The 15,374-nt window shown below is 38.6% G+C and overlaps 1 protein-coding gene across 10 annotated transcripts in view; it reads left to right on the forward strand.

Annotated features, from left to right (window-relative positions):
* Positions 1-15,374, forward strand: part of DMD (dystrophin) — a 2,565,910-nt gene that overhangs the window by 2,312,548 nt on the left and 237,988 nt on the right. For all 10 annotated transcript variants that reach the window (XM_043895268.1, XM_043895262.1, XM_043895270.1 and 7 more), the window contains one exon: positions 7,626-7,704. In XM_043895268.1, the coding sequence (XP_043751203.1) occupies positions 7,626-7,704 (79 nt within the window). The remainder of the gene's footprint in view (positions 1-7,625; positions 7,705-15,374) is intronic.

The raw sequence follows: 15,374 nt of genomic DNA on the forward strand, positions 1-15,374 counted from the left end.
GTGGTATGTAGGATCTTTAGTTGCACAATGTGAACCCTTGGTTGCAGCATGTGAGATCTAGTTCCCCAATCAGGGATTGAACCCAGGCCCCCCTGCTCTGGGAGCCTGGAATCCTAACCACTGGACCACCAGGGAAGTCCCCTTCCTGTCTCTTTAAATAATTCTATTTAGACTCCTTTGACTTCCTTCTCTGTTCACCTCCTAATGCTCAATCCTACCATTTTCAGTTTCACTTCACTTTCCTTCCTTTAATGACTGGGGCAAATTTCTCCAACTGGATATACATGACATCTCCAGTTAAATCTTTCACTGTTACGTCAAATTCTTTCTGTTCCAAAAGAATTCCTTTACCCATTTGTCATCCCTCCCCTTTCTCATTTCGATATTTCCATCAGCAATCTCCCAGTCTTCCACCCTGGAAATCCTGAAGTTCTATTCGCTTCTACCAGAATTACACTCCCATACCAAAGTATTTAGTTTTTCCTTATTTCAAAATACCTCCCAGTCTGTACCTTCTATTCTTTTCCAGGCAGCATGGTCTTCATTCCAACACATATCACTCCAAGTCTTGTCAGATCAATTCCAACATCCTCTAACTGGTCTCAACCTCTTTGGATCTGTCACGCTGACAGATTCATCACCCTAAACCTCAGCTTCCCTCTCAAATTACGTGTCCCCTCACAAAAATCTTCAGTGGTTCTCTTTGCTGCTGCTGCTGCTAAGTCGCTTCAGTCGTGTCCTACTCTGTGTGACCCCATAGACGGCAGCCCACCAGGCTCCCCCGCCCCTGGGATTCTCCAGGCAAGAACACTGGAGTGGGTTGCCATTTCCTTCTCCAATGCATGAAAGTGAAAAGTGAAAGTGAACTCGCACAGTCGTGTCTGACTCTTAGCGACCTTATGGACCACAACCTACCAGGCTCCTCCATCCATGGGATTTTCCAGGCAAGAGTACTGGAGTGGGGTGCCATTGCCTTCTCCAGGTTCCCTTTGCTAATGGAGTAAATCTTGAGCCTCAGCATCTGCAGAATCTTGTTTTGCATCATCTGCTTGCAACGTACCTAGCTAACTGCATCTCACGGTCCTGTTTGACACCAGTGTTCTGCTTGCTACCCCAGAAGTTTCCCTGTTTTGTTTGCATTCCTCACCTCCAAGCCTTTATGCTTCCAAAGATGAAGACTGTAGCACTCCTTTCTCTCATATCTCTTTCTGTATTAACATATACTTTAAAAAGGAAGAAATAAACAACCAAGTAAAGAATGAATTGTGCCAGAATACAAGGTAACGGGGTAAAATTTCTGACTTTTGCTTCCTAGTTTGTATATAGAATTTTACATTGGTTTATAAAAAAAATCCAGTTAGTAAGGCCTAACACATGGAAGTTATTGTTTTAAAAGCTTATCAAATTTCATCTCCTTATCTAATTGCTCACAAGTGCATTGTTCCTAAGCAGCTACAGTTTATGAGGATTTTGTGTGCCTTCAGGTTTTTCTTTCTTAAAAGTATTTTCTCAACTATGCGTTCAGTCCATGCCATACCTTTCTCCAAAGATAATTTGTGAAAAGAAATATTGTAAGCTTAATTCTTTAGTTAATTTAAGACTGTTTTCTGGAGACTTCATTGCATCACATGGTGCATTTCATTTTGTATTGGGGTGTAATTGGCTTTACAATGTTGTGTTCATTTCTGTTGTGCAGCAAAGTGCATCAGCTGTACATGTACCTATATCCCCTCTTCCTTGGATTTCCTTCCCATTTAGGTCACCTTGGAGCAATGAGTAGAGTTCCCTGTGCTATACGGTCTGTTCTCATTAGTTAAGATGATGCATTTTAAATTTCCATCTCACTCTCATCCCTTTTCTTAAGTTTGAGTTATAGGAGTGGAGATTCATTTTTATCTCATTTTAAATTCTTAATAACATTGGGTGTATACTGGAAACTACCACCATGGCCCTTCCTATATAAGAAGAAAGCACCCTTCAGATCAGGCGCTTATAATGGATTCTGAGGCTGTTCCCACATGGTCCCTATGAAGCTACTAACACTATCACCAGAAGAAATGGCCTGTGGCACGCTCATTCTCCTTCGCCACCCACATGTTCCCTTGGGGATTTCTTTCTCAGCATGTGCAAAGGTTTCTGCTCAGTGCCCATGTCCATATGGCCTCCCTGTCCCTTCCTACCCACCCCAAATTTCACATTCCTCTCTTCTTTGATTTCGTTATGAAACGACCCATTCTGCCTTTAGAAAGAATTACATATTCCACACATTCGTTTGCATGTGTTCTACAGCTCTTGTCTACAATCTTAAAGTACCACATTCTTCAAGACCAGGAACCAAACTTGCACTGGACCATAAAATATACTGATGGCTGAAAGTTTCATAGATAGGTGCACTAGGTTAGATCTGCTTTCAATAAATTAATTTAAAAGTAAATTAAAAGGCCCACTGCTTATTAAATATTTATACACTACTTTTTTTCCAACCATAGTCTCTGGAGTGGCAGTGAAGACCGACAGCTAGAATGAATGAACTTGAATCCAGGACCTGCCAGTTTACTAACTACTTAAGCTTAGGCCAGTTTTGTTCAGTTGATTTTTTTTATCCTCTCATGCTTCAGTTTCTACATCTGTGAACTGGTGAAGTATTACTTCCTTCCATAGAGTTATTGGGAAGATTGCATGTTACTTCATATTGTCATGCACAAAGTGATTAATAATACTATCCATTTTTGGATTTTGTGTGGTGCCTTGCACGCTGTAACCTAGCCCTCTCTATTTATTAAGCATAATAGCAACAATAACAATAGCTACTAGCATTTACTGAGCAATTATCATATGATAGAAACTGACCTAAACACATGTATCATCTTATTTAATCCCCATAATAACTCCATGAGGTAGGACATATTGTCCCATTGTAATGATAAGGTAAGTTAAGATTCAAATAATTTACCCAGGGACTTAGAGCATGCAGTCAGTGTCAGTGAGCATTCTCATTTATTCTCCTGTATCTCCCTCCCTCTCTCCTCTCTTTCTCACACTGGTGCATGCATACACACACACACACACACACACTTACCCACTGGTTTGATTGACTAATCATTACACAAATATTTCTTACCACTTACTACATGCAGGACTCAGTGCGTCCTGTGGGAGGGAGGGGAGGACAGAAGAAGTAAGCAGGGAATGGTTACCGTCCATCCATATAATGAAAGGAGTGGCTCTGATAGAAGTGCCCCAGGTATAAACCGTGGACTGCGAGAATGCTGAGGAAGCCAACATAGACCAGCCCTGAATGGAAGAAAAGGGGAATACAAGCATTCTAGAGTGAGGCCTCAGGGATGTTAAGTCAGATAGAATGCCACAGGACAGGCAGGTAGAGTCTGACTGGGAGTGCAGGGTCATAAGAAAGTGAAAGTGTTATTTGCTCAGTCCTGGCCAACTCTTTTCGACCTCCGAGTCAAGGATCAAACCTGCATCTCCTGCATTGCGTTCACCATCTGAGCCACTTCCCCCGATGGCTCAGCAGGTAAAGAATCCAACCAGAATTGAAAGAGACATGTGTACCCCAATGTTCATCGCAGCACTGTTTACAATAGCTAGGACATGGAAGCAACCTAGATGTCCATCAGCAGACGAATGGACAAGAAAGCCGTGGTACATATACACAATGGAATATTACTCAACTATTAAAAAGAACACATTTGAGTCAGTTCTAATGAGGTGGATGAAACTGGAGCCTATTATACAGAGAGAAGTAAATCAGAAAGAAAAACACCAATACAGTATTTTAACGCATATATATGGAATTTAGAAAGATGGTAACAATGACCCTATATGTAAGACAGCAAAAGAGACACAGATACAAAGAACAGACTTTTGGACTCTGTGGGAGAAAGTGAGGGTGGGATGATTTGAGAGAATAGCATTGAAACATGTATATTACCACATGTGAAACAGATCACCAGTCCAAGTTTAATGCATGAAACAGGGCACTCAACGCCCATGCACTGGGACAACCCAGAGGGATGGGATGGGGAGGGAGGGGGTAGGGGGGTTCAGGATTGGGGACACATGTACACCCGTGGCTAATTCATGTCAATATATGGCAAAAACCACCACAATATTGTAAAGCAATTAGCCTCCAATTAAAATAAATAAATTAACTTTAAAAAATAAAATTTAAAAAAATACTGAATTCAATTTGTAAAGAGATTTAAATAAAAGATTTACTCTAGAAAAAAATAAAAAGAATCCACCTTCAATGCAGGAGATGCAAAGGACATGGTTTAATCCCTGGGTCAGAAAGATCCCCTGGAGAAGGAAATGACAATGCACTCCAGTATTCAGTTCAGTTCAGTCGCTCAGTCATGTCTGACTCTTTGCAACCCCATGAATAGCAGCACACCAGGCCTCCCTGTCCATCACCAACTTCCAGAGTCCACCCAAACCCATGTCCACTGAGTTGGTGATACCATCCAACCACCTCATCCTCTGTCATTCCCTTCTCCTCCTGCCTTCAATCTTTCCCAGCATCAGGGTCTTTTCAAATGAGTCAGCTCTTCCCATCAGGTGGCCAAAGTATTGGAGTTTCAGCTTCAGCATCAGTCCTTCCAATGAACACCCAGGACTGATCTCCTTTAGGATGGACTGGTGGGATCTCCTTGCAGTCCAAGGGACTCTCAAGAGTCTTCTCCAACACCACAGTTCAAAAGCATCAATTCTTCTGTGCTCAGCTTTCTTTATAGTCCAACTCTCACATCCATACATGACCACTGGAAAAGCCATAGCCTTGACAAGACAGACCTTTGTTGGCAAAGTAATGTCTCTGCTTTTTAATATGCTGTCTAGGTTGGTCATAACTTTCCTTCCAAGGAGTAAGCGTCTTTTAATTTCATGGCTGCAATCACCATCTGCAGTGATTTTGGAGCCCAGAAAAATAAAGTCAGACACTGTTTCCACCGTTTCCCCATCAATTTGACATGAAGTGATGGGGCCAGATGCCATGATCTTAGTTTTCTGAATGTTGAGCTTTAAGCCAACTTTTTCACTCTCTTCTTTCACTTTCATCAAGAGGCTCTTTAGTTCCTCTTCACTTTCTACCATAAGGGTGGTGTCATCTGCATATCTGAGGTTTTGATATTTCTCCCAGCAATCTTGATTCCAGCTTGTGCTTCATCCAGTCCAGCGTTTCTCATGATGTACTCTGCATAGAAGTTAAATAAGCAGGGTGACAGTATACAGCCTTGACATACTCCTTTTCCTATCTGGAACCAGTCTGTTGGTCCATGTCAAGTTCTAACTGTTGCTTCCTGACTTGCATATAGGTTTCTCAAGAGGCAGGTCAGGTGGTCTGGTATTCCCATCTCTTTCAGAATTTTCTACAGTTTATTGTGATCAACACAGTCGAAGACTTTGGCATAGTCAGTAAAGCAGAAATAGATGTTTTTCTGGAACTCTCTTGCTTTTTTGATGATCCAGCGGATGTTGGCAATTTGGTCTCTGGTTCCTCTGCCTCTTCTAAAACCAGCTTGAACATCTGGAAGTTCACGGTTCACGTATTGTTGAAGCCTGGCTTGGAGAATTTTAAGCATTACTTTACTAGCGTGTGAGATGAGTGCAGTTGTGCGGTAGTTCGAGCATTCTTTGGCATTGCCTTTCTTTGGGATTGGAATGAAAACTGACCTTTTCCAGTCCTGTGGCCACTGCTGAGTTTTCCAAATTTGCTGGCATATTGAGTGCATCACTTTCACAGCATCATCTTTCAGGATTTGAAATAGCTCAACTGGAATTCCATCACCTCCACTAGCTTTGTTCGTAGTGATGCTTCCTGAGGCCCACCTGACTTCACATTCCAGGATGTCTGGCTCTAAGTGAGTGATCACACCATCATGATTATCTGGGTCATGAAGAACCTTTTTGTACAGTTCTTCTGTGTATTCTTGCCACCTCTTCTTAATATCTTCTGCTTCTGTTAGGTCCCTACCATTTCTGTCCTTTATCGAGCCCATCTTTGCATGAAATATTCCCTTGGTGTCTCTAATTTTCTTGAAGAGATCTCTAGTCCTTCCCATTCTATTCTTTTCCTCTATTTCTTTGCATTGATCACTGAGGAAGGCTTTCTTATCTCTCCTTGCTATTCTTTGGAACTCTGCATTCAAATGGGTATATCTTTCCTTTTCTCCGTTGCTTTTCGCTTCGCTTCTTTTCACAGCTATTTGTAAGGCCTCCTCAGACAGTCATTTTGCTTTTTTGCATTTCTTTTTCTTGGGGATGGTCTTAATCCCTGTCTCCTGTACAATGTCATGAACCTCCGTATAGTTCATCAGGCACTCTGTCTATCAGATCTAGTCCCTTTAATCTGGTATTGGCGCCTGAAAAATCCCATGGACAGAGGAGCCTGAGGGGCTACAGTCAGTCCAAAGTGTCAACTTACTGACTGAGCAGCAGCAACAGCAGGGTCATAAGACTGAGAAAGTAGGTTTCATATGTCCCCTGTGTGTGTGCATCACAATGAAGCAAACTCTTAATTTTTGGGAACTCTACATGGTTTTTGAAATATTTGGTCCCAGGAAAGATGGACAAGGGTAAGGAGAATGTGCAACAAGAAGACTGTGCTGGATCTGGGCTAGGTACTTGATTGATATGGGAAGGTCAGAGTCAACTTTAGACCAGACTACCTGAGTCACTTTTCTGTTGAATCTGAGATGTGTTTTACAGGTGTGAACCTGCCTGAGCTCTGATGGCTCTGGCAAGTGCTGACTAACCTCTGGTTTAGCATAGCCTGCTCAGAACCAAATCAGGATCTGAAATTATAAAGCTAGGATGCCTGGGGCCACCATTTAATATAAAGTTGGCAAAATGCCAATGGACAAAATATACAATTTCACCCATAAAATTCTTTCCCTTTCTTACCCACTCAAAATGAGATTCACTAAGCTGACAGAATACTGTGTCAATATAGTATAGAAAAACATAATAGGAAAAAAACAGTGGCAATTTTTAATCCATGCCAGTTAAAGGTATAGTTCCCAGTAATTTCCAAGTTCAGTAAAATCTAAAATTTTTTTATTCTCACCATCAACCCTAAAACCTTGCCTCTTATTTCTTAGATAAAGTATCAATCAACTCTTAGTTACTTATTATCAGTGATTAAATATCATTCAGTATCCATTAATTATCAGTCAGTATGATTCTTTAAAAATGGTGATGACAAGAGGCTGAGACAAAATATTTATCATTTCTGAGTTCCTTCAGTCACCTAGTTTAATGGCGAATGGTGCCCTCCCTAACAGATCTTTTTGTGAAACATTTAAGAGGTTGCAATTTTGATGGTATTAACTGGAACAGTAGTTCATTCATGGCTACCAATAAGTAGAATGTTTTTTAAAAGTCTCATTTTAACATTGTCAAGAGAGCAAATCTTTCTCGCTTGGGCTGTTTGATAAAAATCAGTCTCGGAGAGCGCGTAAGGTAAGTGGATATTAAAACAGGGTTATAAATCATTGCTTTAGTGTTCCGGCCTTAGAAGCTCGAAAGATCTTACCAAAAAGGGTGCATTGTTTTAATTGTGCCTCATTGTATCTGATGAGAAGACATCATTTCTCTCCTCTTCCTCCCAGGTGGCTGTTGAGGACCGCATCAGGCAGCTGCACGAAGCCCACAGGGACTTTGGCCCAGCGTCCCAGCACTTCCTTTCCAGTAAGTCATTGACCACTTTCAGCTCTTACCCTCCTCACTGCATCTTGGTGGCTATTTAGAGTTGAATTATGATAGTCTCTGCCAAATGCACTAGAGGCACCAATCATCCTGAAATATGACTTAGTGGGTGGATTCAGAAGGTTAAGATAAAGAGGACCAATTAGATCATTTTGTCCAGCCTTCCACTAATGCACAATTATTTCCTACAGTGTATTCTCAAGTGCTAAATTAAGTAATATTTTTGAATCTTTACTCAGAGCAGTTTACTTCATAAAGCTGATACTTATAATATCATATAATTATATGACAATTTAATATATATTACTGTGAATCTATGATTCTTCATATAATTGATTAAATACTACCTACCTGTAAGTTCGAACTTCAGCCCATTCTGTTTCCTTCCCTAACTATTCTTATCTGTCTTTTATCCTTGACCTCTCTTCATTCTTTTTATTTTTGTTTTACTATTTTATTAATTATATTTTATAATTAATTATAGTATTCATATATTATTAATAAATATTATATTTTATAACTAAATATATTGTTATAATTAATAACCAAGAGGAATAACCTTGGTTAATGGAAAGTGTAATATTGGAACATACTATAAATATAACAATGTGTATATCAATCCCAAGCTTCCTATCTATCCTTCTCCCCAACTCCTCTCCTCTGGTAATCATAAATTCATTCTCTAAGTCTTTGAGTCTATTTATGTTTTATAAATAAGCTCATTTGTATCATATTTTGATATTCCACATATAAATGATATCATATGATATTTATCTTTCTCTGTCTGACTTACTTCACTTAGTATGATAATCTCCATGTTGCTGCAAATGTCATCATTTCATTCTTTTTTTTTGGCTGAGTAGCATTCCGTTGTATATATATGCCACATCTTCTTTATCCATTCCTCTGTCAATGGTCATTTAGCTTGCTTCCATGTCTTGACTACTGTAAATAGTGCTACAGTGAACATTGGGGCACATGTATCTTACTGAATTATGTGTTTTTCCAAATATATGCCCAGCAGTGGGATTACTAGATTATATGATAGCTCTGTTGTAAGTTTTTTAAGGAACCTCCATACTGTTCTCCATAGTTATTGTACCAGTTGTCATTCCCACCAACAATGTAAGAGGGTCCTCTTTTCTCCACACCATCTCCAAGATTTATTGTTTATAGACTTTAATAATGGCCATTCTGACTGGTGTGAGGTGATACCTCATTGTAGTTTTGATTTGCATTTCTCTAATAATTAGCAGCATTGAGTATCTTTTCATTTGCCTCTTGACCATCTGTATGTCTTCTTTGGAGAAATGTCTATTTAGATCTTCTGCCCATTTTTTTTTTATTGGGTTGTTCATTTTATTTTTTATATTGAACCACATGAGCTGTTTGTAAATATTGAAGATTAATCCTTTGTTGGTCACATTGTTTTCAAATATTTTCTCCCATTCTGTGGGTTGTCTTTTCATTTTGTTTATGGTTTTGTTTGCTGTGCAAACAAAAATTAAGCTTTTGAGTTTAATTAGGTCCTATTTGTTTTTGTTTCCATTATTCTAGGAGATGGATTGAAAAATTTATGTGAAAGAGTGTTCTGCCTATGTTTACCTCTAAGAGTTTCAGAGTATCCAATCTTACATTTAGATCTTTAATCCATGTTGAGTTTATTTTTGTTTGGTGGAGTTGAACCATCATTTAAGGCAATTATTTTATGCCTGCCAACATTATGAATATGACCCAACCTAACCCTTATAGCAACTTGTAAGGTAGATACTATTATTATTATACCCATTATTAAGATGAGGAAATTGAGACACAGTCACAGAGCGTGCAGATGACAGAGCCGGGATTCGAACCAAAGAAGCCAGCTCCAGAGTCTGTTTTTAACCACCACAATAGACTGTCTTTTAGTAAATTGATAGATTTTAATGAAGAAGAAGCAATTCTATATGTTTTCCTTTCATGCTTCTGCCTTCCTCTTGTATTGCCATTTTCTAGTCCTTTCCTTTCCTTCTCCATTTTCCATAGGTTAATAAAAAGATTCATGCTCACAAACATTTTAAAGTATTTGACTTGATGCTTTCATGTATGTCTCCAATTGACCATTTTATTTTAGAACAAAAATTCCCGGAAAGTAGTGGTCCTCTCTTTTCATTATACATTGATAGTATATGAAACAAGAAGTTGTCTTATTTTCTTGACTGAGTCTGACCTTTTTATCAACATGCAGTCATTATTTGAACAGTATCACAAATACTTAGAAAGTGTCAAAAAAAAGAAGGGCAAATTAAAGCAGTATACATAATTGAGTGGGACAGTGGCTTTTGAGAATGGCTCCAGAACAATTTTAAATCCTGCAGATTTTATCTTCTATGTTTTCCCCAATTTCTGGTCTGCTTAAATTGCCTTGGTGGCAGAGCCATTCTATTCGATTTAATTGAGATTAAATGCAATAACATGTAAGTTATTCATAAACCATAAATAAAAATATTACTATTATGCATATTAATTGTTCCTCAGATATCATATATATATATATATATATATATATATTCCTTCACTCTTTATTCTGTCTGCCTGCCCTACTCGAATTCCTATGTCTTACCCTGTTAAAGCATAATCTCAGAAAATGATATGTTATACTCATTTAACCCAGGTGACAGGTAAAGTTTAATGTGTACTTTTCCTGGGTTATTTGCATTTTAATAGGATGAAAAGCCATAAGCCTGAGGAATGACTCTCCGGGGGTGAAACGTCAGCCATAATCTCTGAGTTGTAAGGGGAGAACTTTGAGGGTCCAGGAGGAGCATCTCCATACCTCTCAACCCATATCACACGGTGCCCACATCCAGAAAGGTCAGACCTGTATACACGGACACTCAGAAATCCACTGATTGACCTGCTTATATGGAGCCAGCCCCAGACATCACCAATTTCTTAAGTATTCATGTGGAGTATCAATATGTGCTTAGAAGCTTTGCTTATGGACATCACAAAATACCAATTTAGCCGAAGGGATATTTGAGAAATAGGATATCTTGAGACTAAAGATAAAAGATTATTTCCTTGTGTTGTCTCTTTTTTAAATTACAGAGGTAGTATAGGACCCTCAAGGAGATTTTGGAAAGCAGAGAGTACAAACAGGAAAGAAAAATTATCTGTAATCCAACCACTTAGAGATAACCACTATAAAAAATGTGGTTTATACACATTCTGTCTATCTCTCAGGGATGTGTGTGTGTATGTGAACTCAGATTTTCTCTCTCGCCCTTTTTTTAAACCGAACAGGGATAAAAATATTTTACAGCTTTATGACCTGCTTTTTCCCCTTAGAACTATAATAAAAATATTTTTTGTATATTTAAATATTCCTCTGCAGAGTGCATTTTTTAAATGATGGCATAGTATTCCCTTCTGTGGCTGTCCCACATTTACCACAATTCTAAATCACTCAATCACTTAAGGTTATTTCAAAATTTTCAGTACTTTATCGAAGATTGTATATCATATCTAATATTCTTCCTACACCTTTATAAATACCTCAGATTCTTTCCATAAGATAAATGCCCCCAAAATGGAACATGCTGTGTTAAAGCACATTTACATTTGTAAGGCTTTTGTTATGTGTTGCCAAACTGATCTGTAGAAAGTGGCACTAGAAATTGGGTGCACCATCAAAACCCTATGTGAGTCAGGGCCTCTCTGAAGTCACTTATTTGCTGTTATTTTTATGTTCTATAAAAGAAAAAGAAGTTCCCCTTCCCCAAAAGTAAAAATATATTTGAAAAATACAACTAAGCTCATATTAAATGAGTTTGAATTGATAGGTGTCTAATAATTTGCTTCCAGGTTACCAGGAATAATAATAGAGTGATTTCTGAAGCTTTGAAGTAAAAAGAAAGGAGAAATAAGGACGAACCATTAACCGCACCCTCCCCCCCAACACACAGTCACTTCTCTGTCTCCTCCTCTCTCTGTGTCTCTCTCTTTGTCTCTGTCAGACACACACACACACACACACACCTTTGAAAATTACATTACCAGCTGTCTTTGTTTTCTTCTTTTATCAGTAGAAAGAGGCAGCCTTTTACTTAAGTATTCACTATTTCTTCTTGGTGGCCCAGTCTCTACTTGTTAAAGAGGCTGTTTCTTTTATCTTAGATCTGAGAGAAAATGAGAAGAGGAAACATTGTAAAATATCACCTTTATCCATTGATAGACACTAGCTTGCCTTTAATTTGAGCTTTAATATTCTACTACTTCTGATTGACTTCTGCAATGTAAACCAAGAAGAAGGAGAAATTCTAGTAGTGTGATTTTAAAATATATTTATCCTTAAAATTTTATATATTTTTAAAATCTATTCATATGTCAATGATCAAAAATGTATCAGTACTATAGTATTCACTAGCCTCCTGCTAAGTCACTTCAGTCGTGTCCAACTGTGCGACCCCATCCCTGGGATTCTCTAGCCTAGTAGTCTGCAAATAGTCCACTTTTGTTATTTTCAAGAATTTAAGAATTTTTTTTAAAGAATTCAAGATTTTTTTCTGGATATTTTCTCAATTTTCTGAGCTTCTCTTCTAAATTTTACTTTTCTCATCAAGAAGTATAATTCTATATGAGAAAATAGAAATCTTTCTGTAACAGTAGAAAGAATTTATATTTGTTATTAAAATTTTACAAGTTCTAAAATTCCCTGAAGGGCCATTTCCCAAGCCAAGTTCCTCAGAACATTAATGTTCTTTGTGATGTTAATAACTCTCCCTTGAAAAAATAGTTCTGGGGTCAATAAGATTGGAAAAACACTAGGTTATAAAGATAAGCAAACTTCTTTCCTGTGGGAATTCTTGTAGCTCTTAGTATACATCAAAACTCCAAGAGGAGCATAGAGTCGGTGACTCTCCTGTCCTACTTCTGTGACTACCAAAGCCGTTTTCAGATACACCAATTAATTTCTCACTAAACATGCCATGGAACAGACTATGAGAATTTTTGCCCTAAAGTGATATTTGCCAAATAGTTTGATAATGAGAACTTTCTGCTGAAGGTAGCAAGAACATGATCCAATTAAAAAGAAAATGACTGTTTGTAAGGCCAATGGGTCAACTCTCTCTTTCCTGGGGTTTCCAGCCCTCCTCCCCACTCCAGGAGGCCCCCTGTGCTGTGGAATTTCCTAACTGGAGAGAAGCTTAGAGAGTGTCTATATGACTTGTTTTCAAAGTACTTATTAGTGAATCCTGAAATCAATTTAATGACTTGCAACCAGCAATTTTTTAATGGAATGAAATGGAACAGATTAGAAAATATCAGAGTACATTGCACAAGCAAGGCTAAGTATCTGGTTTCAGTTAAAGATGTGTGTGTATGTGTGTGAGTGTGTCTGTGTGTCTGTGTACTACATCACAGCGTAAAATGTATTCCTTTTAGGCATTCCAGTCAAAAATGTTTGACAGGTACTGAAGTATTCCCAGCCCTACCCTTACTTTACACATGACAAAATAGGAGCAGAGAGACCAAATGACATAATCAAGGTCACATAGATGGTTATAATAAACCTGGGACTGGAACCCCGTTTCAGAACTTCAATGCCACACCTTGTGTTGCCTTACCCATTAAGAACTAATACACAGGCCAGTGACTGTCTAGTCTATCTGATACCACCACTGATTTTTCTCTCTTTTATTTCTCTTGGTCTGGGCCATAGCAAGTTGATTTATATAGCCTGAATTTTTCTCTCAATGCCCCTGAACCAAGTGTCATTTCACCAATGTTATGAGTTATTGGTTAAGAGTATAGACTCTGAAACTAGGTTAACTGGGTTCAACTATTGATTCAGATATTTAATCTCTTTATCTCTCATCTGTAAAATGGGGCTAATAGTATATTTCATCAAATTTAAGGCATATCCCCCATGTTTTAACAGCTGTGAAATCAAAACATACCTTATGTCTAATGTCTAAAATTAAAAATAATTTTATTTATTTACTTTTGGCTGTGCTGGGTCTTCATTGCTGCATGAACTTGCTCTAGTTGTGGCAAGTGGGGGCTACTCTTTAGTTGCGGTGCATTGGGTTCTGATAGTGGTGGCTTCTCTTGTTGCAGAGCAAGTGCTTTAGGGTGTGTGGGCTTTAGTAGTTGTGGCATGTGGGCTCAGTAGTTGCAGCTCCCGGGCTCTGGAGCACAGGTTCAGTAGTTGTAGCATGTGGGCTTAGCTGGTTCAATCTGGGATCTACCCAGATCAGGGACCAAACCCGTGTCTCCTGCATTGGCAGGCAGATTCTTTACCACTGAGTCACCGGGGAAGCCCTTTAATAGGGTTTTGAATTCAATAAAATATGGTAATACTATCTCTTAGTGTTATAATGACGAGCAAAGAGTTAACATATGTAAAACCATTACAACAGTGCCTTACCCCAAGGACTATACAGTCCATGGAATTGTCCAGGCCAGAATACTGGAGTGGGTAGCCTTTCCCTTCTCCAGGGGATCTTCCCAACCTAGGGATCGAACCCAGGTCTCCCGCATTGCAGGTAGATTCTTTACCAGCTGAGCCACCAGAGAAACCCAAGAATACTGGAGTGGGTAGCCTATCCCTTCTCCAGTGGATCTTCTCGACTCAGGAATTGCAGGGTCTCTTGCCTTGCAGGTGGATTCTTTACCAACTGAGCTATCAGGGAAGCCATGCAACAGTGCCTGACACACTGTAGGTGCTGTGGTGCTATGCAAGTGTTTGCTATTAGCATTAGTATCTTTACTATCAACTTGATAGTATAACTTATTGTCTGCCTATTAGAGTCAAACTAGACATAAAAGAAGCTTTCATTCTCTTGTATTTACTTCTCAGTGTATTTCCTCTCCTTTTCCAAAGATGTTTTTCATGGATCTAATCTGAAAGTACAGTGTTTTGCATATTAGAAGAACTCAACAGTTACTTGTGTAACTAATGAATAGATGAGTAATCAATAAGTAGACCCTAACCTAATCTCTATAAGGGGATTTCCCTGGTGGCTCAGTGGTAAAGAATTTGCCTGCCAATGCAGGAGACTCAGGGTTGATCCCTGGATTGGGAAGATCTCCTGGAGAAGGAAATGGCAAGCAACTCCAGTATTCTTACCTGGAGAATCCTCTGGACAGAGGAGCTTGGCAGGCTATAGTCCATGGGGTCAGAAGAGAGTCAGGCATGACTAAGCAACTAAACAACAACATATAAGGACAGGATGGTTTTAGTCTTGTTGACAGTTATATCCTCCAATATCTAACAGAGTATCTGTACTTGATAAATGTTCAGTAAAATTCTACACAGAATGAATTATGTCTTATACCCAAAAGAAGAGGAGATAAATTTCCTCCCCTCTATTGTTAGTACACAGTGGCATGAGATTTAGCATAGTGACTACCACATAGTAGACAATAAATAATATGACCTTTTATGTTGCCTTTCAGCAAGGTCTAATAGCATTCATAACTTTACATAGTCCTTTTTCTAAATGTCTACTGTGCCATGTAATATATTAAGGGGAAAAGCTGTCTTCAAAATTACAACATAATCACAACTATATTAGAAAATAAATGATAAGCAACAGAAAGGTACATATCAAGAAAAGACTGAAAATTGAATACATCAAAATGCAAACAGCTGTTGTGTTTTACTT

Source organism: Cervus elaphus, chromosome X (assembly GCF_910594005.1).
Source record: "Cervus elaphus chromosome X, mCerEla1.1, whole genome shotgun sequence".
NCBI lineage: Eukaryota > Metazoa > Chordata > Mammalia > Artiodactyla > Cervidae > Cervus > Cervus elaphus.